The sequence below is a fragment of the Anthonomus grandis genome, chromosome 18 (genome assembly GCF_022605725.1).
Source record: "Anthonomus grandis grandis chromosome 18, icAntGran1.3, whole genome shotgun sequence".
Lineage (NCBI taxonomy): Eukaryota > Metazoa > Arthropoda > Insecta > Coleoptera > Curculionidae > Anthonomus > Anthonomus grandis.
The window spans coordinates 6,995,379-7,022,629 of record NC_065563.1 but is presented as its reverse complement, the minus strand read 5'-3'; the positions used below and the strand labels follow the sequence as shown (position 1 = coordinate 7,022,629).

General features: G+C 33.7%; 2 protein-coding genes across 2 annotated transcripts in view; both read left to right on the top strand.

The window, feature by feature from the left end:
- Positions 1-4,977, top strand: part of LOC126747086 (uncharacterized) — a 108,662-nt gene extending 103,685 nt beyond the window's left edge. Inside the window, exon 14 of the mRNA XM_050455580.1 lies at positions 4,789-4,977. Coding sequence (XP_050311537.1) covers positions 4,789-4,961 — 173 coding nt within the window. The 3' untranslated portion in view covers positions 4,962-4,977. The remainder of the gene's footprint in view (positions 1-4,788) is intronic.
- A 312-nt stretch (positions 4,978-5,289) lies between these two features.
- LOC126746995 (protein phosphatase PTC7 homolog) overlaps positions 5,290-27,251 on the top strand; it is a 109,745-nt gene continuing 87,783 nt past the window's right edge. Inside the window, exon 1 of the mRNA XM_050455463.1 lies at positions 5,290-5,678. Coding sequence (XP_050311420.1) covers positions 5,453-5,678 — 226 coding nt within the window. The 5' untranslated portion in view covers positions 5,290-5,452. The remainder of the gene's footprint in view (positions 5,679-27,251) is intronic.

The window sequence follows — 27,251 nt, the reverse complement described above, 5'->3', positions numbered from 1 at the left end:
GGAAGACCAGCCCTTAACTTTTACAACAAAAATAAAACACTCAATAAAAACAACAGATGAAATTCTCATTTATACCAAGTCCTATAGATACCCGTTTATCCATAAAAAAGAAGTAGAATGTCAGATAAACAAAATGTTAAATCAAAATATCATAAGACCATCAAATAGCCCCTGGTCGAGCCCAATCTGGGTAGTCCCAAAAAAGATGGACGCTTCCGGCCAACAAAAATGGAGAGTAGTTGTGGATTACCGAAAATTAAATGAAAAGACCATTGGTGATAAATTTCCTCTTCCAAATATAACAGACTTACTGGACAAATTAGGAAGGTGTCAGTACTTTACTACTTTGGACCTAGCGTCGGGATTCCACCAGATTGAGATGGATGAAAAGGATATTGAAAAGACCGCCTTTAACACAGAAAGTGGACACTTTGAGTACCTAAGGATGCCTTTCGGGCTTAAGAACGCCCCCGCGACGTTTCAAAGAGCAATGGATTCTATACTCAAGGGTATCCAAAACGAGAAATGTTTAGTCTACATGGACGACATAATCGTCTTTTCGTCGTCACTACAAGAACATATTGAAAACCTTAAACAAGTATTTCAGAGATTAAGGGAAGCGAACTTCAAAATACAACTCGACAAAAGCGAATTCCTACGACGAGAGGTAGCCTATCTTGGTCATATCGTTACCCCTCATGGAGTAAAACCCAACCCCGAAAAGATCATCGCTATCAAGAAATATCCAATTCCTAAAACAACAAAGGAAATTAAGGGATTCCTCGGACTGCTGGGATACTATAGAAAGTTTATCAATGGATTCGCAAGAATAACTAAACCTCTTACGAAGTGTCTAAAAAAGGGAGCAAGAATTGTACACGACCAAGAATTTCTAGATTGTTTTGAAACATGTAAAAATCTTCTAACCAGCGAGCCAATATTGCAATATCCAGACTTTTCAAAGCCATTTAACCTAACAACGGACGCTAGTAATATTGCCTTAGGAGCTGTTTTAAGCCAAGGACCTCCAGGAAGAGAATTGCCAGTAGCTTACGCATCCAGAACACTTAATGACTCAGAGCAAAGTTATTCTACAATAGAAAAGGAGTGTTTATGTTTAGTCTGGGCTACTAAATACTTTAGGCCCTACTTATTTGGTCGAAAGTTTAACATAATCACAGACCACAAACCACTTCAATGGCTCTTTTCGCTCAAAGACCCAAGTTCAAAACTTTTACGCTGGCGTATTAAACTCAAAGAATACGACTACAACATCACTTATAAAAAAGGAAAAACTAACACCAATGCAGATGCTCTATCTCGTATCGAGTTACACGTTAAAGAAGGAGATTTTTCACTGAAAAAATATATAGAAGAATTTAACAAACAACTTGAAGAAGAAGGCACTGGTCTACCCTCAACGTCTAAGGAAAATAACACCAATAATGATAACGTAGATTTAGCCTCAGTGTTTGTTAACCCCGACGATGACATAAGGGAGATGCCTGATGAGCAACAGGAACCAGAACATGAACAGGAACCCGATGAAAATGACACCATACATACAAATCAAGAACAGGATCCAATTGTAGGTGTACCAATAATCGAAAGTCCTATTAATTATGGTGCAAACCAAATATTTATATCCTTGGTAAATCATTCACCAACAAAACCAAGAATAACAATTATTTTCGAAAAGAAAAGAAGAATTTTGGTTCAGATTAGTAAAAATAATTTTAAAAATGATATTTTAAAGTTTATTAAGGAAATAGTTGTTCCCAATAAACTTTATTATTTATATTTCGAAAATGACGATGTCTATGAACCTTTCTGCGAAGTTATCCGAAAAAATTTTAGATGGCCAAGTCTTCAATTTAAAAGATGTCTTAATAAGCTATTGGATGTCACTGATAAAAACAATATACCCGAAATTATTCAAAACTACCATGAAGGAAAAAATAACCACAGAGGTATTGAAGAGACCGTAGAAAAAATTAAGGCAAAATATTATTGGCCAAATTTGAAAAATTCGGTACAAACTTTTATTAATGAATGCGAGCTTTGTATTAAAACAAAGTATGAACGTCATCCCATTAATATCGAAATGAATATAACCCCTACTGCTACCCGACCGTTTAAAATTATACATGTTGACACCTACACCCTAGAAAAAACAAAATTCTTAACAATCTTAGACAGTTTTTCCAAATACGCTCAAGCTTATATGCTTAAATCATTGGCGGCTAATGAAATAGCAGACCACCTCATTTCTTTCTTTTCACATCACGGTATACCCAAACAGGTTATTTCAGACAATGGAACCGAATTTAAAAATACAGTTATCACAGAACTTCTCCAATTACATAAAATAAAAATTCATTTTATTTCGCCTAATCACCTTCAATCTAATGGAGTAATAGAAAGATTCCATTCCACTATCTCCGAACATGTTAGACTTTTAAATGCCCAAGGATTTAAAAACTCAAGAATAGACCAAAAAATAAAATATGCTGTCTTAGCATATAATCACACCCTTCATTCAGTCACCAAACTTAAACCAATAGACATAATTAACGGACATATAACTTCAGATGATCCCTTTGATTTTAATCTTGATCACATTTTACTATTAGATTACATCAGTGAACATAAAGATAAATCAAAAATCCTATACGCGAAAATTAACGAAATTCTTATGAGAAATAAAGAACATGTTATAAAAAACATTAACCAGAAACGTGATAGCCCAGAGTTGTTTAAGCCCGAACAAAAGATTTTTATTAAAAAACATAGTCGGCAAAAACTTAGCGACAAATTCTCGGGAAAAGAACATATTGTTAACCTGGACGAAAACCGAAAAACTGTAGAGACAAATTCTCATAAAAAGATACATATGGACAATATTAAACGGCCTTTGAGAACCACGTAGAGTTTCGACTAAAAAATGTAGATATATATATTTAAGTAGGTTCGTTAATTAATTTAAGTTTTCATTAGATTTATTTACTTTTAATTTTTATAGTAATTTTTATATATTAAGCATACATTTACCTTATCGCAACCACAGGCTTAGGCTAAGAAAAAATTATTATTTGCAGTGCGACTCTGCATGCTACTATCGGATTACCTCAAGATCGGATTACCTTAAGCAAATTAGAAGACAATCCTGGAATTCTACCAATTAAATTAGGGCATGCTAAAATTCGCGATTTTGAATATAATTTAATTCATGTTTATGACCTTAATCCGATAATGTTGGAGATGAACAAATTGCATAGAAAATCAATAAATATCACTACACTGTTAATTAAACATCCTCAGTATCTGCCAGATAATTATGATTATCTTAAAATATTAGATTTAATTCAAACTAGAGTAGAGAATAAACTTAAAGAGCTTGTACCACATCCTAACAGAATGAAACGCGGGTTGATCAATATTGTAGGCTCAGCATTTAAGGTTATAACCGGTAACTTAGATGCAGCGGATGGTGAACGTTACGACCATCTTATCGATAAACTGCAAAAGAACGACAATAAATTGTCTCAAAGTGTAATGAACCAAAACTCCTTAATCCTTAGTGTTATAAAGAAATTTAACAACACAATTTTACAAATTGCTAAGCGAGAAGAAATGTTGGAATTTCGGATAAATCAAATAGCTGAAGAAGTCAAGAAGTCTCCACACAGCTGTTCCTCTGTGACAAATCTAATCTACAAGATGTTCAGGAATCTAGCCCTTGCGAAGTCCAACTGCTGTCCTATGTCAAAAGCACTTCCGTATGTAGCCAGATACAAGTCGTTCTTAACCACATCATAATTAACCAGTTAGCTAGCTCAAACAACTGGTTATTTGTCTTACCAAAAGAAGCACTAGTTCTACTGAAATGCCAAGCACAAGAAGAAGAGGTTCAACTTATAGGATCCTATATGGTTAATATTCCGAACAACTGTTTGGCCAAGGTCAACGAACTTATCATTACTAACGATGATAAACCCACAAACTTCAGGCCACAACCACTACTGTTTCCAGATCTAAACAAGATCAATGAACCATTGCCACTACTAAACCTAAGTTTCACATCAACCGATGTAAAGCTAGATGAACTTCAGGAGTTGCAGAGCCAGATAGTTGCAATCGACCCTTCACTAGAATTCCCCAGAGTACCCGCTGTACCCTCATTTTGGACAATCCTTATCTACATCATGTTGGTAACTGGGATATGTTATGCCAAATTGAGAAAAAGATACTGTGCCCAGAAAGAATGCCAAGAGGACAACCAGCAGTCGATCCAGCTTCCTTAGCGGTAGAGCTGTCACTAGGGGTGGAGGAGTTATGTCACAGTCCCTTATGGAGAATGCTGACCATTGCTTATGCTTAACTTGCTTTTTACTCATATAAATATCCACCATTTGTAATTTTTAGTTAGTCAGTTGAAATTGTAGCTACGCTAAGTTTGTACGAAATAAATATTGTATTTTTTAAAAAGGTGTTTGGCATATTCGAATAGTTAACTCACAAGACCGCAGTTCACCCGAAAAAGTTTTATATAGACTACCGTCAAAAATCGTGCTTGCACTATCCCAACGTACAGAGCGGCCGCTTCTGAAATTACGGTGCCGTTTTGTGCCGAACGCTCTGGAGGAACACACTTCGATTTGCAAGTACATACACGCTTTTTCGCTGCGAAGCGAGCCGTCAAATTACGGCCGCTCTTTTGCGGTACCGCTTCGTAGGAAACCGAAGTTTTAGAGGCTAAAGTTTTTAACGTTATTTATATATTTTAAGGGATCAGGATATGCCAAGAAGAAACACACAAACTGCGTAAGGCACTTTTAAGGAATGAGAGCCTGCTAGGGACCAGCCGAGCGGCCAGACTTAAGGAGGACCAAAACGTCTTTTTGCTACAGGAGAATTTTAGAATTAAATGTTTGGTTAATCGGGCAGAATCTTTTAAATAAAATTGGTAGTAACGTTTTTTAGCGTTTTTTTTTTATAAGCGAAATCATGCAACAGATCCCTAACGCTACCCTAACCTTACAAATTAGTGACAATGAGAGTAAAATAAAAACTAAGGATTACTAAAGGTGCTAAGCTCTTTAGATTCAGCTTTTCCTGCAAAGCTCCAAGGCACAGTTTCTCATTTTTTATTAAAAATTGTCTCTATATTATTATCGGCCATTTTAAAAAGCATAACGGATCACGTGACCGATATCAGCTGAAATCCGATCAGCTGATTGGTCGTGAGATAGGCAAAACGGTAAATCCGTTGACATTCGCTTGACGGTTCTCCTTTTGTGTTATTTCTATGTGCGATCTTGTGACCGTGTGGGTTGGATGTGTTTGGCTTACGGTTTGGGGAATTGTTACGGAAATGGTGCTTTAAAATCCTTGTTTAGTGTCGTCCCTTTAGTATTATGTGATTGAAACGGCGCGCTTACCTAACAATATAATGCACTCTTTATTCGTAACTGGACGTCTGTTGTCTCGCGCTTTATTGAATGGAATCCACAATTTTTCAACGGCGACAGACCCGAAATTACAACAAAAAACTGAGCCCCATTTGGTCTCGGCCGTGTGCGGCTTTTCGAAGGAGAGAAAAATCCAAAGACTGGTCAACGGACAATTTGGGGACGATGCCTGGTTCAAGGTACACCACAAATCTGCTGATGTCCTGGGTAAGAAACTTCCCTAACCTAATTCTCCCTTTTTTTGTCTTTGTTCTTGTATAACATGCCTTTTATTCATTAAAAATTGCATTATTGAATCTGCCTTAAACTATCGCATAGTGGATTTAAGAAATTTGCAAGTAATAACCAGTTGTTTCCAGTTTTAATTATGTTTAGTGCATAGGGACTTAACTTTGTCATTTGACCTCATTAAATTGTTAAATTAGTCCATAACATATGCACCAAATTAAGTAAGGAGACCCTTAAAAGTAATTTACCATAAATTTTTATTGTCATGACTTTATAGGCCTTGAAAACTTATTAAAATATAGTATCTCATATAACTGAATAGCAGCAGCATTTTTACTTAGCAGCCTATCTTAAATAGACTGCGACAAGGTGGATTCTAAGTTTCAACTAATAATGTAAATGGATGGCTGTTTCACCTAAGCACCTAAATTATATCAGGAAAAAATTCTTATAGTATTATTCACTCACTACAGTACAAACAGTGGAAAAAATTTAATTATTCATCCAAGTATGAGCTAATGAACTTTAAACCATCTTATAACACCTGTCTTGCTGTTAAATTTGCAATTTATCTAGCACATATTTATTTATTTTTTTTAATTTTATTTGTTTGGAGGGACCAGTACACCTGGTTCTCTATCATATTTATTAAAATTAACACCTACATCAGTGTTACTCAAAGTGTGCTCTGCGAAGCCTCCAGTAGGGTGCCGCCAGCAGTTATAATAAATGAATGCATGTATTAAAGTGGACCTGTATCTATCTTTTTTTGTATGATTATTAATAAACAATTCACAAAACAAAATTTGCTTTTGCTTTTAGTTTAGATTTTAGGGTTCCGTTAAAAATTTAGTTTTTTAAATGTGTTCCATCACGAAAAAAGTTTGAGTAACACTGACCTACATGTACAAACAACACCTGTGTGGGTTAATGTTTCAAAGAAAAGTTTTTTTCTGTTTTTAGTAAACCTATTTAATTGACCTTCAACTATTGTGATAACTCTTACCCTTGATTCTATCTTTGTCCTTCAGCAAAAAAAAATGTTATAGACCTGGAGTGCATAATAGCAAAAAAAAGGAGAAAAATTAACAAAAATGTGTTTTTCAGCAGTTGTATAATATCTGTTTTTATATGTTTGTACATACAAGATACTAGTAAGTATATTATCAGAAAAATATGCCAAAACTTTGGTAATAATTGTGAACATACTTGAAACATTTTTTGTTAAATTTTAATTTTTTGAAATCTATACAAAGCATATAAAAAGCTCCGAAAGCCACTCTTTATATTACAAGAAATACAGAAAAATTAAAAAATGGATTACCAATGGTATAATAGCCTCAATCAAACATAGGGACAAACTAAAACAAAAACTATTAAAAAATTATAATGTAGAACTAGAAAATGAATATAAAAATTATAGAAACCATTTAAATAAAATTATATCAATTCAAAAAAGAAATTATTATAGAAATAAGATTAATAAAAATAAAGATAATATGAAGAAAATGTATGAAGTAATAAGAGATGCAATGAATCAAAAACAGACAGAAAAACTTCACATTATAATAAAAAATTAAAATGGGGAAAACTTCCAAGATGAACATCAAATGGCTGACTTTTGTAATCAATATTACACAAATATTGGTATTCAGATGGCAGAAAAAATCCCACAACCTCACAACCCACATAGCCTGGAGAACCCTATTACACAATCTATATATTTGACACCTATTACCCATAATGAACTAATAAAACACATTAACAACCTTAAAAATAAAAGTTCCCCAGGTTTTGATGGTATATCGGCTAATCTGATTAAACAAACACACATAGAAATTCTAGAGCCACTTATTCACATCATAAATCAAATCTATAAGACTGGACATATTCCCTCAAGCTTTAAATTAACAGTTGTCACTCTGATTCATAAATCAGGATCCAAAAATGTTGTCAGTAATTACCGGCCGATAAGCTTAATAACTTGCTTCGCAAAAATATTTGAAAAAAGTCTGAAAGACAGATTATTGAGCTTCTTTGTCACTAATAACATTTTGGCTGAAAATCAATATGGGTTTTTACCAGGTTGTAGTACTTCTGATGCATTACACAAACTCACTTCAGCAGTCACTAATCATCTTAACCAGAGCAGAAAGTGCCTTGGTGTTTTCATAGATCTCGCTAAGGCATTTGATACTGTTCCACATAACAAACTGTTTGAAGTTTTGGAACATTATGGGGTAAGAGGAACTGCAATAACTCTAATGAAGAATTACTTAAAAAATAGACGACCAGTTGTTAAAATAAATAATACTTTAAGCAAAGAAGAGGTAATACAGATAGGAGTCCCGCAAGGCACAGTGTTAGGCCCAGTTCTGTTTATAATTTACTTAAACTCTTTCCTTAAAACAAAACTTAATAATGGAGAAATTATTTCATACGCAGACGACACAGCATTACTTTTTAATGGTACAGACTGGGATCAAACAAAGCAGTATGCCATAGAAGGCCTTAATCAAGTAAAAAATTGGCTGGAAACATTTAAGCTAAGTCTAAATGTCACCAAAACCAACTACATTGCCTTTTCACTAACTGCAGCAAATAGACCCAATTTTTCTCAGTTTTCTATTGATAGATATAATCAGATCAAGGAAACAGCTCATACTAAGTATCTCGGGATATATGTGGATCAGAATCTTAAATGGCATGTACATGCAGATTATCTGGCAGATAAACTAAAAAAATTGATTCATAAATTTTATATACTTAGAACGTTTCTAAATATTAAGGAACTTATTATAATTTATAAATCCCTCACTGAGTCAATTTTAAGATATGGTATTTTAGTATGGGGAGGATTATATAACAATGCTTTATATAAATTAACTATTGTCCATAAATATATCTTGAAGACTATTTTTAACAAATCAAGGCTTTTCCCTACAAATCAACTTTTTACAGAACAAGCAACTAATATAAGGACATTATACATTACAACAATATGTACATATATTCATTTTAAAACTCACATAAGAAACCATATAAATCATATCCATAATACAAGATCAAGGGCTAGAGGTGATTTATACATTCCTAGCAGTTTAAAAAATATAAATTTAAAATTCTTTGTATACTTAGCACCAAAAACCTATAATCTTCTGCCTTGCACATTAAAAAAATTAAAAAATAAATCAAAATTTAGCAAGGAATGCAATAAGTATGTTCATAACCATTACCAAGATTTTGCCACTGTTTTCTAATGTAGGATAGTTAGTTTTTATACTTGTATATAATATGTAATAACAAGTGTTATGCAATTATTGAGAGACGTAGGTGTTTAGGACTAAAAGGACAAAAATATTTCATTTAAAACTAGGACAAAAAATATAAAATCGAGAGCAGGATTTATCACAATAGTTTTAAGGTTAGTTAAGCAAGTTTATTATAATTCGGAAAATAGAACCAACTTTTTTTTGAAACAACAGCGCACACAGGTGTGTTATGAACACCTAGGCGTTAATTTAAGATAGATACAGTGTAATAATATATATATATATTTTTTTTGTTCGTACATAATTTTTCTTTTTATAAAATTACTGTAAATAAATGTGACAGGGAGTCAGGGTCACTGATCCCTCCAAATAACAAATTTATTTTTTATTCTTTACTATAAAAGGAAGAAGTTTTTGGTGTCTAGTAAATAAAAAAAATTAAATTTATATTTTTTACACTACTAAGAATGCTTAAGTCATCCCTGTAATATAATTTGCGACAACTTTTGGCTAATTAGAAGCTCATTGTTGAAGGTGCTTTGTACTTTGTAAGGGTACTTATGGTGATATTATTATACATTTGTGGTAACAGTTTCTTTTGGTTCCACTCATTTTGTCTATTCTTTGATTGACCTAGCAAAACTAGCGAGTCATCTATCCACTTTGCCAATTGTTCTTATTTATTACATGTATTTATATATTTTACACTAAATTCCTATGGTCACATGTAAATATATCAACTACAGTTCAAAGTACAGACTTTTGATTTGTTTTTCTAATGCCGGTTAGTGTACTGAGTGTATATTACCCTGATATTTAAGTCTTGTAATACTAGTGATGTCAGTAATTATCAGGGAGCTTGCATACAGTCAACCTTGCTTAAACTTTTGGATGCATTTGTCACAAAGCAATTGTCATGATAATGTAAAAGCCAAATTATTAACAATCAACATGGTCTAGCAGCTTTTCTGTGCTATCCGGAGTTCCTCAGGGGTTGCATGTGGGTCTATTGCTTTTTACAATCGTTAAGTCAGGGATCTAATAATAATAATAATAATTTCTTTATTGCTTTCAAGATCTAATTTAAATAGACAATAGCAACGTCACAAAACGAACAAAATTAAAATTTGATAACATCTACACAGTACATACTGCTAATAAAAATAGTAAGAACAAAAAGATAATGTTGGACATAATATTGGGTGCATTACCTTACCACATATTATATCTCAAGTATGATACATTATGAAAATAAATAAATTAATAAACAAACCCTTAATATTAATCATAATACACATTTAAAATTGTAAATCGAAACTATAGATACACTTGCCCAACAGATACCTTGCAGTGTCTTTCCTAAACTTCATGATATTTTTTTTAATAGCAGCAAAGGCAGGAGATCTTTGAAAAAAGGCAGAGTGATGAGTTGGGACACTCAGTTCAGCTCTCCCCCTTGTCACAATAGACATACCCTCAGCATAATGATCTTCATTAGTTTGAAAAAGATGCAGGTGTTTCTTTGCAAAAATAGCTAACATAAGAATGTACAGAGCTGGAACAGTGAGTAGACCAAGCTTAGTAAAATAAGTCCTACAAGACGTTTGTGGTGTGAGTCTGAGCATGCATCTTATGATCCGTTTTTGTGCTATAAAGACTGACACGGCGTCAGTTGAAGATCCCCAAAACATCACACTATAAGTGCTTAGAGATTGGACCGATGCATAGTAAATTTGCCTCAGACAATTTAGGGAAAGCTCTTCTCGTAGACGCCTTATTAACGCGCAGAAACTATTTAGTTTTTTGCCAAGAGTGTCTATAACATATGTACCATTACCAGAGCCAAGGCAAACTGTTTGTTCCCTCTGATCTAAATAAGAGGCTATAAGTCTGGCACAGTTTCCCCTCAGCCCACAATTTTCAAGGATTGACAGCAGTAGACCATGGCTGATTGTGTCGAATGCTTTCGATAAATCGAAAAAGAGTCCGGCAACTTTTTCTTTTTTGTCAACATTTTCAATCACAAAGGATATAAGCTTGTAAACTGCCAACTGGGTTGAATGATTGGGCCTAAAACCAAACTGGCTATCTGAAAGAATAGTTTGCCTTTTTAAAAAGTTCATAATACGCACAAACCACCATCTTCTGAATCATCAGATATGGATACCTTACTTACTGAGATAAATGACCGGGCTCAGAGGGCCAGCAATATTATTGTTCATAATGTGTGTGAATCAAATTCAAACATGATTCGTGACAGGATTGAGGAAGACAAAAGGAAAGTGGTGGAGATGTTGGTATCGATCAAAGAAGAGGGAGCAGTTGGGGACATTGTTAAAGTTGTTCGACTGGGGAAACAAGTGGATAACAGGACCCGTCCACTAAAGGTAATATTCTCCAATAACAAGATCGCTAAAGATGTCTTGAAGGCTGCGAACATATCTTCTGGGCATGCATTCAAAGTTAAAAGTGACCTTACCCCCTACAACGAAAGTGCTCGGCTAAGATTTTTGATGAGCTTAACAAGCGCAAAAGCGATGGCGAAGAAAACTTAACAATCAGATACAGAAACAATATGCCTTATATCACAACTAACAGACATGCTCAGAATCATCGAAAAAACTTGAAGTAGCCCCATTACAAGTTTTTTGTTTTAATGTAGGTGGCTTACGTACTAAACTTCAGGAATTACATAATAATATTATATGTTCTAACTATGATATCCTAATATTTGTTGAGAGGTGGCTCTCTGACGAGTTTTCGGATGCTGAATTGGCTGTGAAATCTTTCAATCTGTTTCGCTGTGATAGATCGTCTCTTACAAGCAATAAGCGCAGAGGTGGAGGTGTATTAATTTACATTAGAGACTTTATAAATGCCAAAAAACTTAGATTACAGTACAATTCAGTTGAGCAGCTGTTTTTAGCTTGTAATGTGGGTGGGAGCAGTTTTGTAATTGGAGGGGTGTATATCCCACCTGGGTCCAATACGGATTCTTATGAGGGACATTGTCAGTCAGTTGATATTCTCAGGCAACAATTTTCAAACTCTGACTTTATTATTTTTGGTGATTTTAATGTTCCGGATGCTCTTTGGGAAAATGATGAGTTTGGAACTGTTGTTAGATGCCCACCTAACTCATGTGGATTAATACTTGGGGAGTTTTATTCTTACCTTAACTTTTTTCAAAGGAATTTTGTGCCAAATGATAGAAATGCCTTTCTTGATCTCACTTTTACAAATAGGAATGATCTAGTGGTGAGTGAAGCTGTTGACTGTGTTTTTGATAAATCTGTCTATCATAAGCCTTATCATTTTGAATTAACTTTTAACAATGGTAAAGAAAAAACTTTAAATTTTGTACAGTTCTTCTATGACTTTAGAAATGCAAATTATTTGGGTGTTAATAGTTATTTGTGTGGAGTTGATTGGGACCATGTTTTGAATGTAATTAATATTGATGATGCGGTTTCAGAGTTCTATCATATATTGAATATGGCTATAGCTTTGTTTGTGCCTCTTAAGAGATTCAAAACCTCGTCTTTTCCCAGTTGGTTTTCAGGGGAGTTAAAGTACTTAATCCAGCAAAAGAAAATTTCACATAAAAAATATCAGTCTAGTCATACTGTTGCAGACTACAAAGTCTTTTCAGATCTTAGAGCTAGGTGCAAAACTCTAACGGAGACTTGTTACCAGAACTTTATTTCAAATTTGGACCAGTTACTTTATACAAACCCCAAAAGTTTTTGGTATAAGTTTAATAACAGGAGAGCAACGAATAGGCTTCCTGATTTGATGACCTATAATGATGGGGAGTTTGCAGGTTGTGAACAAATTGCAGAGGGGTTTGCCAGGTTTTTTTCTACTGTCTATAATGGAGATAATAATGTCTTACCTTCTCGGCAGGCTGGTGTAAACATGACTATTCCAAATCCTAAATTATCTATTGGATTAATTTTTGATAAGATCTTTCGATTACCCCTTAAACTTAGTGCTGGCCCTGATGGTATACCCAATTATTTTTTGAGAAAATGTGTATGTGCCCTCTCTTATCCCCTCTTTATTTTATTCAGTAGGTCTTTAGACTTGACAGTTTTTCCATCCGAGTGGAAACTCAGTTTTATTACGCCTATATTTAAATGTGCTGCTGCTAATGAAATGATCAATTACAGGAGTGTGTGTGTACAGTCTGCCATCCCAAAACTTCTAGACAGTCTTATTTATGACCAAATTAATTTTTATTGCAAAGAACTTCTGTCAAATGAACAGCATGGCTTCAGTCGTGGCAAGTCTGCTATTACAAACTTGTTGCTGTATCAGGGTGCTCTGTTAAGTGCTTTGGAGAGGGGTGAACAGGTGGATGTAATATATACAGACTTTTCCAAGGCATTTGACAGTGTCAACCACAGCTTATTATTAGAAAAATTGAGACTTTTTGGTTTTTCAGATTGTTTGGTGGCCTGGTTTGCGAGTTTTCTTTCTGGCAGATTTCAGCAGGTACAAATTGGGGATGCTAAGTCGCATCTTATCAGGGTGACCTCTGGGGTTCCACAGGGTGGTCATTGTTCTCCCCTGTTGTTCAATATTTTCATTAATGATGTTTTGGTTTGCTTTAAAAATAGTAATTTTTTGTTATTTGCCGATGATTTAAAGTTTTATAAGGTGATCAGTTCAGAACAAGACATGGTTCTCTTGCAAGATGATCTGAATAGATTGTGTGAATGGTGTGTTGGTAACAGTTTGGCTCTGAATGTGGGTAAATGCAGTTACATTAGTTTCTACAAAAGAAACAAACGGGTAACTTCCTCCTATACTATTGATAATGTTAATCTTAGGTACACTGAAGTAGTAAAGGACCTTGGTATCTTTTTTGATGAACAATTGAATTTTAATACCCATGTAAATACTATTATAACTAAAGCATCTAAGGTCCTTGGTTTTGTCCTGCGCAATTGTAAGGATTTGTCGGTTGAAACTTGCAAAAGGTTGTACATATCACTTGTTGTCTCTTTGTTGGAGTATGGATCAATAATTTGGTCTCCTCTGTACATGAATAATTGTATGGCACTGGAGAGGGTTCAAAATAAATTTCTACGATTCTGCCTTTATAAACTTCGCATTCCAGTTCCTAATGACCATTGTTATGATGAAGCAATGAACTTGCTGAATATGCGGAGTTTACTTAAGAGACGCACTAAGAATGATTTGGTGTTCATTTATAAACTTTTGAATGGCCTTGTGATTTGTCCCGAACTACTTAATAGGATTTCATTTAATATTCCATACCGTAATCTGAGGGCAAATCGATTGTTTTCTTTGCCTTATCATCGTACCAACTATGCTATGCACTCGCCTGTCGAAAGGACCTTGAGGCTGGTAAACTCTACTGGAATTGAAGTTTTAGGAATTTCCTTATTGCATTTTAGGAGTCTTATTAAGAGTTTGTAGGATTTTGTTTTTTGAATTAATTTTGCTCCATGATTAATGATTTGAAATACATTTGATCATTGTCATTGATAATAATATATTTTGTTTTTTCTTAGCTAATTTTGCATTGTTAATTGTTCTGATTTTAATAATAATAATAATAATAAGCCTTTATTTCCAACAGGCAACTTGCCCAATAACAGGAAACAGTTGCAAAACAATGAAAAATATAGTTAAAAAAAAAAAAAACACACAAACAAACCTAAAAGAATGAAAAGAAAAGAAAAAGAGTAAAGTAAAGTCACATTCTCAAAAGTTATCCAAAGAATTAGAACAAATAACTATTAATATGATATAAAAACCCAATTATAAAAGTTTAACAAGATAAACACATATTCAACAAAATTAAATTAAATTAAATTAACTGCAATATACCTACTAACTATAACTTAAACACATGGGTCTTAATCCCAAGAGTAATGATCCACCAAGATATCGACAATCACATGAACCGGAGAGAAATTTATATCGCACATGTGACAGATCCGATTAAATATAGCGCATATTGTATATAGTGGCGATTTCAACAGGATGTTACTATGAGGCCTTGGCAGAAAGAATGTTAGGGGATGTCTAGCATTAAGCCTAGGCACCATGAAACGTACACCGGAAAGAAGTACAGGACTATCAATGAATCCATTCAGTAACCCATGCAGGAATTTTACAGAGAAGATCATTCTTCTGAGTTGTAATGGATGTAGATTGAAGCGTTCCAATAGTTGCCGATGATCAAACCCTCTTACCGGATATATGCCATCCTGCCTGAAGGCCAAAAACTTAGCAAATCTACGCTGAACAGATTCAAGGAGACCAACATGATTCTGATAGAGCGGGTTCCATATAATGCAGCCAAACTCCAGTTTTGATCTCACAAAGCAGCAGAAAAGCAGTTTTAATGTAGACTCCAAAGTAAAACTCTGAGAACTTCTAATTATGAACCCAAGCCTTCTCAGGGCTGACTTGACTATGTTATTGAAGTGTGGAACGAATGTAAATTCAGAGTCAAAGGTTATACCAAGATCGGTAATTTGCTCTAATCTACTCAAAATAGTATCATTAATAAAGTAATTAAAATTTAAGGGTGTTTTTGATCTAGAGTAACTGACGACACTACACTTAGCCGCATTCAAGCCTAACCTGTTAACAGCGCACCATACCTCCAATGTATTTAGACAGTTCTGAAGAAAAACACAATCCTCCAAACCATATACATTTAAATATAGCTTCAAATCATCGGCAAAAGCCAGCCTATGACAAGTGAGTGACTCAATCAAGTCATTTATAAAAAAACTAAACAGGAGCGGACCCAGGTTCGAGCCCTGTGGCACACCCGACGTTACGTTAAAAAGTTTCGATTTAAAGCCCTCATATTCGACATATTGAGATCTACCAATCAAGTAGGAATGAAATAAATTAAATAATCTCCCTGAAAAACCATACTGAGTTAATTTATGCAGCAAAATATAGCGATCTATCCGATCAAAGGCTTTTTGGAAGTCGGTATAAATAACATCGACTTGAGTATTAACATCAAGTGATTCACAGATGTGACTAGACAGACAGGATAAGTTAGTAACACAAGATCGCCCGCTAAAAAATCCATGCTGGTCTACAGAGATGAGTTCTTTTGCGTGACTAAATAGCGACCGATTCAGGATAATTTCGAAAAGTTTTGAGAAGTTACAGAGTAATGAGATTGGCCTGTAGTTCACGATTAAATCAGAGTCCCCAGCTTTTAAAATAGGTATTATTTTGGCAGTCTTCCAAATTTCAGGGATTTGTTCTGTTGACAGTATTAAGTTGAAAATGTAGGTCAGCGGATCTGCCAGGACACCAATGCAATCTTTAACCAAGAAGCTAGGCACACCGTCTACACCAGATGTTAACTTATTTTTGAGTTTTTTACTGGCCAAAATAATCTGGGAAGCATCAACGTTGGCAATGTCAAAGTGGGGCACATTATCAGACGTCGACGAATGGTTAATGAAATTTGATTGTATAAATGCCTCACCAAAGAACAGTGCAAAAGCATCAACTATGTCTTGTGGGTCTTTAATTACCACGTCATCGGGTAGCCTGATCATACCAGGAATCCTGGTGCCAGCCTTCTTAGAACCAATAAAATTCCAAAAGCTAGATGGGTCCAAAGAAATATTCCTTTCGGTGTTTGATATATACAACTTATATTCATTGCGTATTTGTAGTTTGATAAGGCGTCTAAGAGAATGGAATTTATTTTGAAAGAATGGAGAATTGTACATTTTAAAGTCCTTGAAAGCCTTTTCTTTCCTATAAATGTTCCTAATCAATTCTCGAGAATAATAATTTGGAAATCTTCTTTTACGTTGCTGCTTAAGAGGAATGTGTGCGGCAAATATGCCATTCAATATATCATATAAGGCTCCACATGCGTCATTAACGTTAGAGGATAAATACACAGTAGACCAGTCAGCTTCAAGGATCGAGTCATAAAGGAGATGGAAGTTGGCCTTTCTAAAATTAAAAGAATGAGATAAGTTTTTATTAAGCTGAAAATTATGGACACGTTGGCCTGAGACGGTAAAATCAATTTCCAGTGCAGGGTGATGCAAATCCTCCAAGACAAAAGGCACGTCACTACGCGAAACAGTACAGGTGAAGTTAGATAAAACAAGATCCAATAGTCTGTTATTATAGTTTAGGATGTGATTACATTGAACAAGATTAAAAGTGTTAGCAAAATTATTCACAGCAATAGACTTCTGACTAACATGATTACCTGTAGGTGAGTTAATAGAGAAATCAGACACGTTAAAATCGCCCACTATTATTACATTATGGTTTAGCTTTGATATTAAAAGTGTAAACTGATCCAGAAATTGCTCGAAAATTACAGATGTGATAGATGGTGGGATGTACAAAACAATCATGTAAAATATCTGTAACCTAATAGTAAATTTACAGCCAACTACATCGATAGAGGGCGCAATACTGTTGCAAAAATCAGACAAACTAATTTTTTCAGACACAATGTTTTTAGAAACTCCACAGAGAACTCCGCCACCTGAGAGATTTTGAGAGAATATTGTTACTACTTGTAAAACGGTTTAATTATCCTTGGCATTAAGATTAAGTCTGATAATTATTGTTAATTAGTAATTAGTGGTTGGGTAGTATAGCTTTTATTTCTTTTTCAAGAATATATATATTTTTTGTAATGGGGTTGATCCCGTGTATAAATAAATAAATAAATAAATAAATAAATACGGATATAAATGACTTGCTTAAAGATTTTTGATATTGAAGAAAGGAGAGATATTGGTCGATAGTTTTCTACATCCTGCTCATAACCCTTATTTTTAAAAATTGGAAGAACTTTTGCCTTTTTTAGTTTCTTAGTTTTTTAGATCTCCAGAGTAATTTTCAATTCTAAGTTGACATTTGTGTCTCATATTGAAAAGTCAGTTCAGAAAGTGTACAGAAATTTAGGATTTATAACTAGATGTGGTCAAGACTTCTTATGCTCTGTCTATAAAGTTCTGTACTGTTCGTTAGTCCATTCTAGTTCTGTATGGTCTCCATTTTATAAATTGCATATTGAAAATAGTGAAAAAGTTCAAAATAAATTCTTAAGAAATTGTTCTTTTAAACTTAGGGCGTCATTAGCTAATGGTCACACTAATTACAAATCGGTCATGTTCATTCTCTCTTTGGACCCACTTGAGTTAAGGCATAATAATTCAGATTTGTGTTTTACTTTTTAAATTAATATCTGGCATGACTGATTGTAATTACCTTTTAAATATGCTGAATTTGCAGAGGCAAAAAAAAATCAAAGAAGATGGAGGGAGAGTGTGACGGTAATTCAGATGCTAGTGTAAAAGATTCAAAAAGTACAGGTTTTAAGTGTTGTACTAAAAAAAGTTGTAGTGTCTGTGTATGTATAAACTGTTATTCAATCTACCACAATAAGCGCATAAACCGTATGGGAAATATTCTAAAAGTCATTGATAAAACAAAAATTGTATGCTGCTTGGAGTCGGCAAATGTAGCAGTAAATTCCGATGGAAATGCCGTTAAAAAAATGGAAATGGAAAGAATTACATTAGAAATAGAGCACTTTAACCCTTTGGGACCCAATTTTATTTTTAATGATTTTAAGGATGTTTTTGCGAGTTATGGTATTTTAAGAGATCAGAATTAATTAAAATGGCTTTATCACCTTTACGACTTACTTTAGTATTTCATAAAAATTATTTGATTCACAGGATCAACCTCAATTCTTCATCAATTTTATTTACAGGATCAACCCCATTACAAAACAAAGAAATTTAAATACAAAATATATTTTAGCCTAACGCCCAATTTAACACTCCATAACAAAAGTAATACAGTTAATATGATATGTTGCTATATTCTATCAAGTAATATAAACTATTAAAACAATACCAATCCATATTTGCCCAATATTTGAATAAAATTAACTATAAATAAAAATATATCAAATCATTTACTATTAATTAAGATCCAACATTAATCAACAGCAATTCGCTAATACATATTAAACAACCAGGTTATGGAAATAACAAAAAAATAGTAGTAATAATAATAATATTACCCAATGACACTAATAGATCTTTGAACACTGAAATTAGATTAAACTTTTAATTTGCCTCTTAAAACTAGGTAAAACAATGCTAATATTTAAACTTCATTGGAATTAATAAATTTAAGAGTCCATTCAGTAGGGGAGTGGGATGCATAATTAGTGCTATGAAATGGTAGTGAGAATAATCTATTATGGCTAAAATTCCTAGATGGTATATTGAAAGATATTGCACCAACGAGTTCAGGACAGTTTGACTGACCATTCACCAATTTATACAAGACCACCAAATCAGCGTAAGCTCTTCTTTGCCTCAGCGTTGATAAGTCCAACAATCAACTGAGCATCATCATAAATGTGATCATTGGGAATCCTCATACCAAGCTTATATAAACAAAATCGAATAAATTTATTTTGGACCCTTTCTAGGTCAGTACAACAATTTGTGTAAAAAAGGGACCATATCACTCTAATGCATATTCTAATGGTGAAACAACAAGAGACATATATATCCTTTTACAGGTCTCAACAGAAAATTCCCTGCAATTTAAAGTTAAGAACCAAATTATTTATATGTGTGTTAAAGTTTAGGTGCTCAATCAAACCAAACACCAAGATCCTTAATAATATTACATGACTAAAGAGAAATGCCCTCTATATTGTAAAATGAGTCAAGCCTTTTATTTTTCTTGTAGAAACTTACATTTACTCACATTTAGAAACAATTCATTGGCAATACACCATTGATTGAGCATATCTAAGTCACTCTGTAATAAAACTTGATCAGAAGAAGAAACTACTTCCCCTACTTTATTTTACTTAGCAGTCTTAAGTAGACTGCGAAAAGATGAATTCTAAATCTCAAGTAATAATGTAAATGGATGACCTCTTCACATAAGCACCTACAGTAGTGGCAGAAAGTAGAGCAACTTTTAAAAAAATAAAATTTCTTGACAACTAACAAAGGAATAACAATGATATCTATCCACAATACTTTTGGTCAAGTAGGTAGTCTTAAATCAGATAAGAATTGACCTTCTAAATATTTCTGTTTATTTTTAAACTGATAGAATTGGTGTACCTGGCAAAAAGTAGAGCAACATTTTTCTTAGAACTTACAAATCGAATAATATTAGTTTAATTCCAGCTGTTTACCGGTTGCATTAAAAGCAAAGTTAGTTTACAATGCCTAGAGGACGGCCTTTATCCGTTGATTTAAAAACACGAATTATAGACTGTCACAAAAATGGTGAAAAACGAATCAATATTGCAAGAAGGTTTAGTTAGAATAAATCTATAGTATCGCGAATAATTTCACGTTATGTGAAGCATGGACATGTTTTACCTAGAAAAAAAACAGGAAGACCAAGAAAAACCGATAAATATCAAGATAAACAAATTTTGAAAATATCTCAGAGTGATCCATTTTTGGGTTCAAGTAAAATAAAGCAGCGTTTATCAGAAGAATTAGGCGTTCAGGTATCTTCAAGGACAATAAGAAGTAGATTATGCGAGGCCAAATTATTTGCAAGACGTCCAGCAAAAAAGCCCTTATTATCTGCAAAAAACAGATGATCCCGTCTTCTTTTTGCTCGATCTCATTTGCACTGGACAATTAATGACTGGAAAAAGATAATATTCAGCGACGAATCAAAGTTTAATTTGTTTCAAAGTGATGGAATAGCATATGTTCGACGTCCTGCAAACCAAAGGTTAAATCCCAGATACACTTGTCCAACAGTAAAACATGGTGGTGGATCAGTTATGGTGTGGGGCTGCTTTTCCGGTTTCAGAATGGGGCCACTTCATGAAATTGATGGGATAATGGATAGATTTATGTACAAAGATATTCTGGAAAATGAAATGGTTCCATATGCAGACGAGAAAATGCCCCTTAGGCACATTTTTCAGCAGGACAATGATCCAAAGCATTCTTCTAAATATGTAAAGGCTTGGTTTAGACAGCAATATATTCAAGTAATGGACTGGCCAAGTCAATCACCAGATTTAAACCCCATCGAGAATATGGGAAATTTTGGATAGGAAAATAAGGGGGAAAACTTACAAAAATAAGGACGAATTGTTCAATGCATTACACGAAGCTTGGATTAATATGGACCCAGTAATAATTTCTAGGTTACTGCAATCTATGCGCCACCGTTGTGAGGAAGTTATCAAAAATGATATTTTACAAAATAATAAAATTGTAATTGTATTTCAGTTTTTACTAAAAGAAAAACATCAATTCTTAAAATGTTGCTCTACTTTTTTCCGCCCCAGAATTAATTTTTGTACATAAAAAATATAAACAAAGAATATTAAGTTAAGTTGTTGATAGATTTATAATGCTTAGATCTTATTGGTATTATATTTCCAATATGATTGTATTTTCTTACTAAATAAAATAGATGTGTTTAAAATAAATAAGTTGATCTACTTTCTGCCACTACTGTATATTATATCAAAAAAAATTTTATAGCATTATTAACTCACTAGGTTTTACAATTACTCAAAACAGTGAGAAAAATTCAATTATTCATCCAAAGTATGAACAAATAAACTGTTAATCATCTATGCTCCATTATGTTCAGTTTGCAATTTATCAACCACAAATAATTTGTCACAACTAGATAAAGTTCACCTGAATAACATTTATTTATTTATTGAATTACAGTATCAACAGCCATAGAGACCAAAAACAGATAGCACTTTTAATATGTACTTACTACTCTAAAATGAAATAAAAATATAATATTGGCATATAAATGTACAATGCACCTAATAAAAAGTTTAAAATATTTCTTATAATCTATAATATATTTAAGTATTTACAACTACCCACATTTATATTATCACATATCAGGCCTGAGACTGAGAAGCAAAAAGTCTAATGTCAATAATTTCTGTAAAATGTCTTAAATGTCGGATTTAATGGATTCTATAGGGACTTTAAGTCTGCCAATGTTCAAGAGATTGTAGTGTTCTTGGATCAGTTCGACTGGGATTTTTTATTTTTGAATAAGCTTCTTCAAGCAATGATAAATATTTTTTATGAAATTATCTTTATTGCAATTGATAAGTTTGTATCTCTAAAAAAATACTCGGCTAAAAAATTCCCAGTGTGGTTTTCAATTGAACTTAAAAATCGTATTATCGAAAAGCAAAAAATGCACAAAAAATATAAACAAAAACGATCATCTGCAGATTATCGGGAGTTTTCTAGATTGAGACAGCTATGCAAGGATCTGACACAGGAATGTTACACACAGTATATTTACTGCACTGAAGCAGCTATTGGCTCAAACATAAATAAATTTTGGTCATTTGTTAATCATAAAAGGAAAAATAGCAAAGTTGTTCTGGAGAGGACATTGCTAACATGTTTACTGATTATTTTTCTACAGTATACTCACACCGTAGTGTTAACGTCCCCACTCATGAATTATCTGCATCCAATACAAATCCCTCACCTTCACATTAGAATATCTGATATATTTACTAAACTCTCATCCTTGAATATTAACAAGGGTCCTGGACCAGACGGTGTGCCCACTTTATTCCTAAAAAAATGTAGCTTTAATCTCTCCAGACCCTTATACCACATATTCAATCTGTCCCTTCAAACTGAAATGTTCCCAGACTATAAAGAGAGTTTCCTAAAGCCTATTCATAAGTCGGGCGACAAAACTAGTGCTACCAACTATCGTCCTGTCACTATACTCAGTGCAGTTCCCAAAGTTTTTGAAAGCTTAGTATGTGACATCATCACCCCCCTTCTTGAACCTCTTGATCAGCAGTTTGGATTTAGATCACTCAAATGTACGAAGCTGAACCTTCTTACTCAGGTGAACTTTTTGTTGGATGTCTTGGAGAAGGGATATCAAGTGGATACAATATACACAGATTTCTCCAAGGCATTCAACAAGGTACCTCACAATATTTTGTTGCATAAACTAAAAATGATTGGTATTGATGAACCTTTATTATCCTGGTTCAAGATATTTATCTGATGATAGACTGTTAAAATTGGTGATTTTCTTTCTAAAATTATTCAGGTTCCATCTGGAATGCCTCAAGGCTCTCATCTTGGGCCACTTCTTTTTAATATTTTTATCAGTGATATAAATGAATGCTTCACTAGCTGCCTATTTTTGTTGTTTGCCGCTGATCGGAAATTGAGTTGTATAATCGAGTCCCCTGATGACTGTGACAAATTACAATATGTCCTAAATAATTTAGTAGTTTGGTGTGAAGGAAATGGTATGGAACTTAATCCAGCAAAATGTAAAATAATGACCTTTTGTCGTTCTAGAAATACTATTAATTTCGACTACAAGATCGGTCGCTATACCCTGGAAAGAGCTCTTCTTTTTAAGGATTTGGATGTCACTTTCGATACAAGTTTACAATTTTCTCATCACTTAGATAGTGCTATGAATAAAGCTTTCCGCATGATTGGTTTTGTTAGGAGATGTACTCAAGACTTCACAAGTATTGCCGCTTTGAAAACACTCTACTGTGCCCTGGTCCGTCCTAATCTGGAGTATGCCTCCTGTGTGTGGTCTTCTTTCTATGGGGTACATATTGATGCTCTTCAACTAGTTGAACACAAATTTTTAAAACAAATTACATATAAAGTGAATATTTTGGAGAATTGCAATGATGCAAATATACTTGATATGCTACATTATGGCTTCCATCACTATCCGCCATAAGAGGAGGAATCTTATTACTTTTTACAATATCCTACATGGGAAATCTGGAGCTTCAGAGCTACTTCAAAGAATCAGTGTTCATGCTCCACTAAGAACAACTAGAGCCACTGATAGCTTTCACTACCCAATCCACCGTACTAACTATGGTCTTAATAACTTCCTTACTAGAATAATGAGATTAGCAAACCAACATCATGATATTGACCTTTTTAAAACTTATAACAAATTCCTGCGTCAAGTTTTAGTAAGCTTAGGTTAGATATTATTAATTATTAAAGCTTAATGATTTTCAGTATTTCTGTATATTACCTATATTTGTAATACTGTTGTGAATTTAAAAGTTTTAATCCAAACGTCATATTGTGGAGACCAAATTATGCTTCCATATTCTAACTTCGGTAAAACGAGACTATCAAATAGTTTTAAACAACATTCAACATTAAAGTTTTGTTCTAATAATGAAAGCCTTTATTTTGTGTGCCTCATTAACTGTTAATAATGTGATCGGTAAAAGCTAAATTACAGTCAACAATTACACCTAAATCATTTTCATTGCTGGAATGTTCAAGCTGGGTACCGCTAATATGATAGCTATACAGTATAACCTCGATTATCCGAATCATTAATTGCAAGTGCCCGTTCGTATAAGCAAAATGTTCGGATAATTAAGTTTTACATAAAAACATGTTTTTGTTGCAAGTTTCTTTATTAAAATATGTATACAACCTTTAAGTAAAATATTTCATGTCAGTTTACATTTTTTTATAAATATATAAATTTGTAAAAACCTTGACACAAAAAAAAAACACTTATTTAAAAAAATCGGTATTTTTTTTGCTTTATAGTATTTATTGCCATTTGGTTAGCCCTATTTCTCATTTCCTCCAATAGAAGGATATGGTGTTGAGCTTCTCCATTATTATTTGCCCACTATACATTTATCAAAAGAGGATACCGCTTCATAATGCATTATAGACTTGGTAGCTATGAGCCCATGTTTTTCTTCTGAATCTTGATCTTCCTCATCCAAATTTATTATAATATCTTCTTCAGTCATTTTTTCGACGGTTTCTTCTTTTCCTACAGCCCACTGTTGTATTTAATCATCAGCTAAACTTATTTCAATTTTTTTTGATAGCTCTATGATTTCACCCAGCTCTTGATGAAAAATACCTATTTTTAAGTGATTCGCTAAACTAGCAAGAGATATTAGATCTTCTTTATCCCACTCCTGTGCAATCAAATTTGGTGGTAAGAGCGATTTCCAAGATCTTCTTAACAAGCTTTGATTGACATTTTGACAAGCTTCAGCCAGTTCGGTTACGACATCCTTTAAGGTAATTTTTTTCAATTCCGCCGATATATCTCCTGGTGTTTCAACAATTTTTGTTAAAAGCTTTTTCCGATAGTACAGTTTGACTGCTTGAATTACGTGTTGATCCATTGAGTGGATCAAAGGAGTGCAGTTAGGAGGTAAAAACATTACACAAATTTGTTTATCCTCGCTGGATAAATTTTCTGGATGTCCAGGTGCATTATCAAGGAGTAGCAGTGCTTTTTCAGATAAACCCAAGTCATGCATTTTTTGACGTACGGCGGGGACCATTCTGTGAAAATTTCTCTTGTTACCCATGCTTTTTTTTTATCCATGTAAACTACAGGAATGTAATGGCTTTTAAATGAACGTGGCCTCTTTGATTTACCAAGAACCAGTAATTTTAACTTGTGGGTACCTGAAGCATTTGAACAAGGCATAAATGTTATCCGTTCTTTATTTTGTTTTCTGCCTGGAGCTGAATTTTCCTGGTTATAAACCAATGTTTTTTGAGGCAACATTTTCCAAAATAGCCCACTTTCATCAGCATTATATATAAGTTGATGGGCATTTAAGCCTAACTCCTTAATTTTATCATGAAGTTTTAGTTTGAAAGGATCTACTGCAGAGAGGTCACTGAAAAGTTTTTCCCGGGAAATAGAAAGCTGTCGAATTCCAAATCTCTGCTTAAAATTTTGGAGCCACCCTGAGCTAGCTTTAAACATATTATTACCATGCAGTTGCTGGTAAAAATACTTTGCCTTTTCACAAATAATTTCCCCAGACACTGGTGTACCTGTAATTTAATTTTAAAAAAATCGTAAGTTTGAGAAACATTTATGCATTGATATTTTACCTCTAGACCTCTCCTGCAAGAACCAGGTGTAAACCGCCTTCTCTACGTCAGGATTAGCACTTAACTTAAGACTCTTTCGATTTCCAGGGCCACTATGCAAGCTAGCAAAGTAGGCCAAAAGTTTTGTGCGGTTCTTCTTTATGTCACAGATCGTAGATTTGTATACCAACACCATACTTAGTAGCTAAATTTGACACATTGTCACCAGCGTCAATACTTTTTAAAATTGTCACCTTATCACTCAACTTTAAACAAATTCGTTTTCTCTTTGACATATTTGCAGTGCATATACCTAATTGTGTTACACTCACTTAATTATATTTTTGTTAAGTGTCAGCAACATTGCTGAACATTTTTTATTATTGAAATAAAATGAGTTTGCATTACACCAATCAACAACCCTATCTAAATCATTCTGCAGAGAGATGCAATCACCTAGAGAGGTAATTTCCATGTAAATCTTAAAATTATCTGCAAACAATAGCTTTTGTGAATCATTAGAAATAGATGTAATTTTATTCATCGCAACCAAAAATAACAGAGGTCCCAAATTGGAACCTTGGGGAATTCCTGAGGTACTAGTGTAAACATCAGACCTGGTGCCCTTAACCTCTACATACTATTGTCAATTCAAATTCAAATATGCTTTATTGTTTGAACAAAAAATTGTTATAAACAAAGCTTCACCTAATCCTAAAGAGACAGAGTTACAAGGTTAAAATTATATTTAAAAATACAAGTTACAATGACGAAACAAAGTTAAACAGTTAAAATTTACATTTTGAATTAATAAAATCAACTATATCTAACTTCTCTTAACTAAGCACAGTTCAACATCTAGGGATAAAAAAAGAAAACATTTAAAACAAACAGGTTAGGAAAAGAGCTAGGTCTCCCTTAATTAATTAAAATCTGATTGTCGTTGAAATATTCAGCCACAGAGTAATAAGCTCGACCACTCAGAAATCTCCTCAAGAGATATATAACGCACAGCACGTTTCTGTAGAACAAACAACATCTGTAGAAGATAGTTACTTGCACTACCCCAAAAGCAGACACCATACCTGAGATGGGACTCAATCAGGGAAAAGTACACGGCTCTCCCAATCCCCATGCCAAGCTTCCGACAGGTCACCCTAACAGCAAAACAATCCGTAGAAACCCTATTGCTGAGACTCCGTATATGGTCCTCAAACTTAAGTTCCTTGTCAATCACCAGACCCAAAATCTTATTGTTAGAATAAGGCGGGACAGGGCAGTTAGCAATAAGAATATTATCAAGACTACGGTTATTTGTAAAACAAATTAGTTTGGTCTTCTTT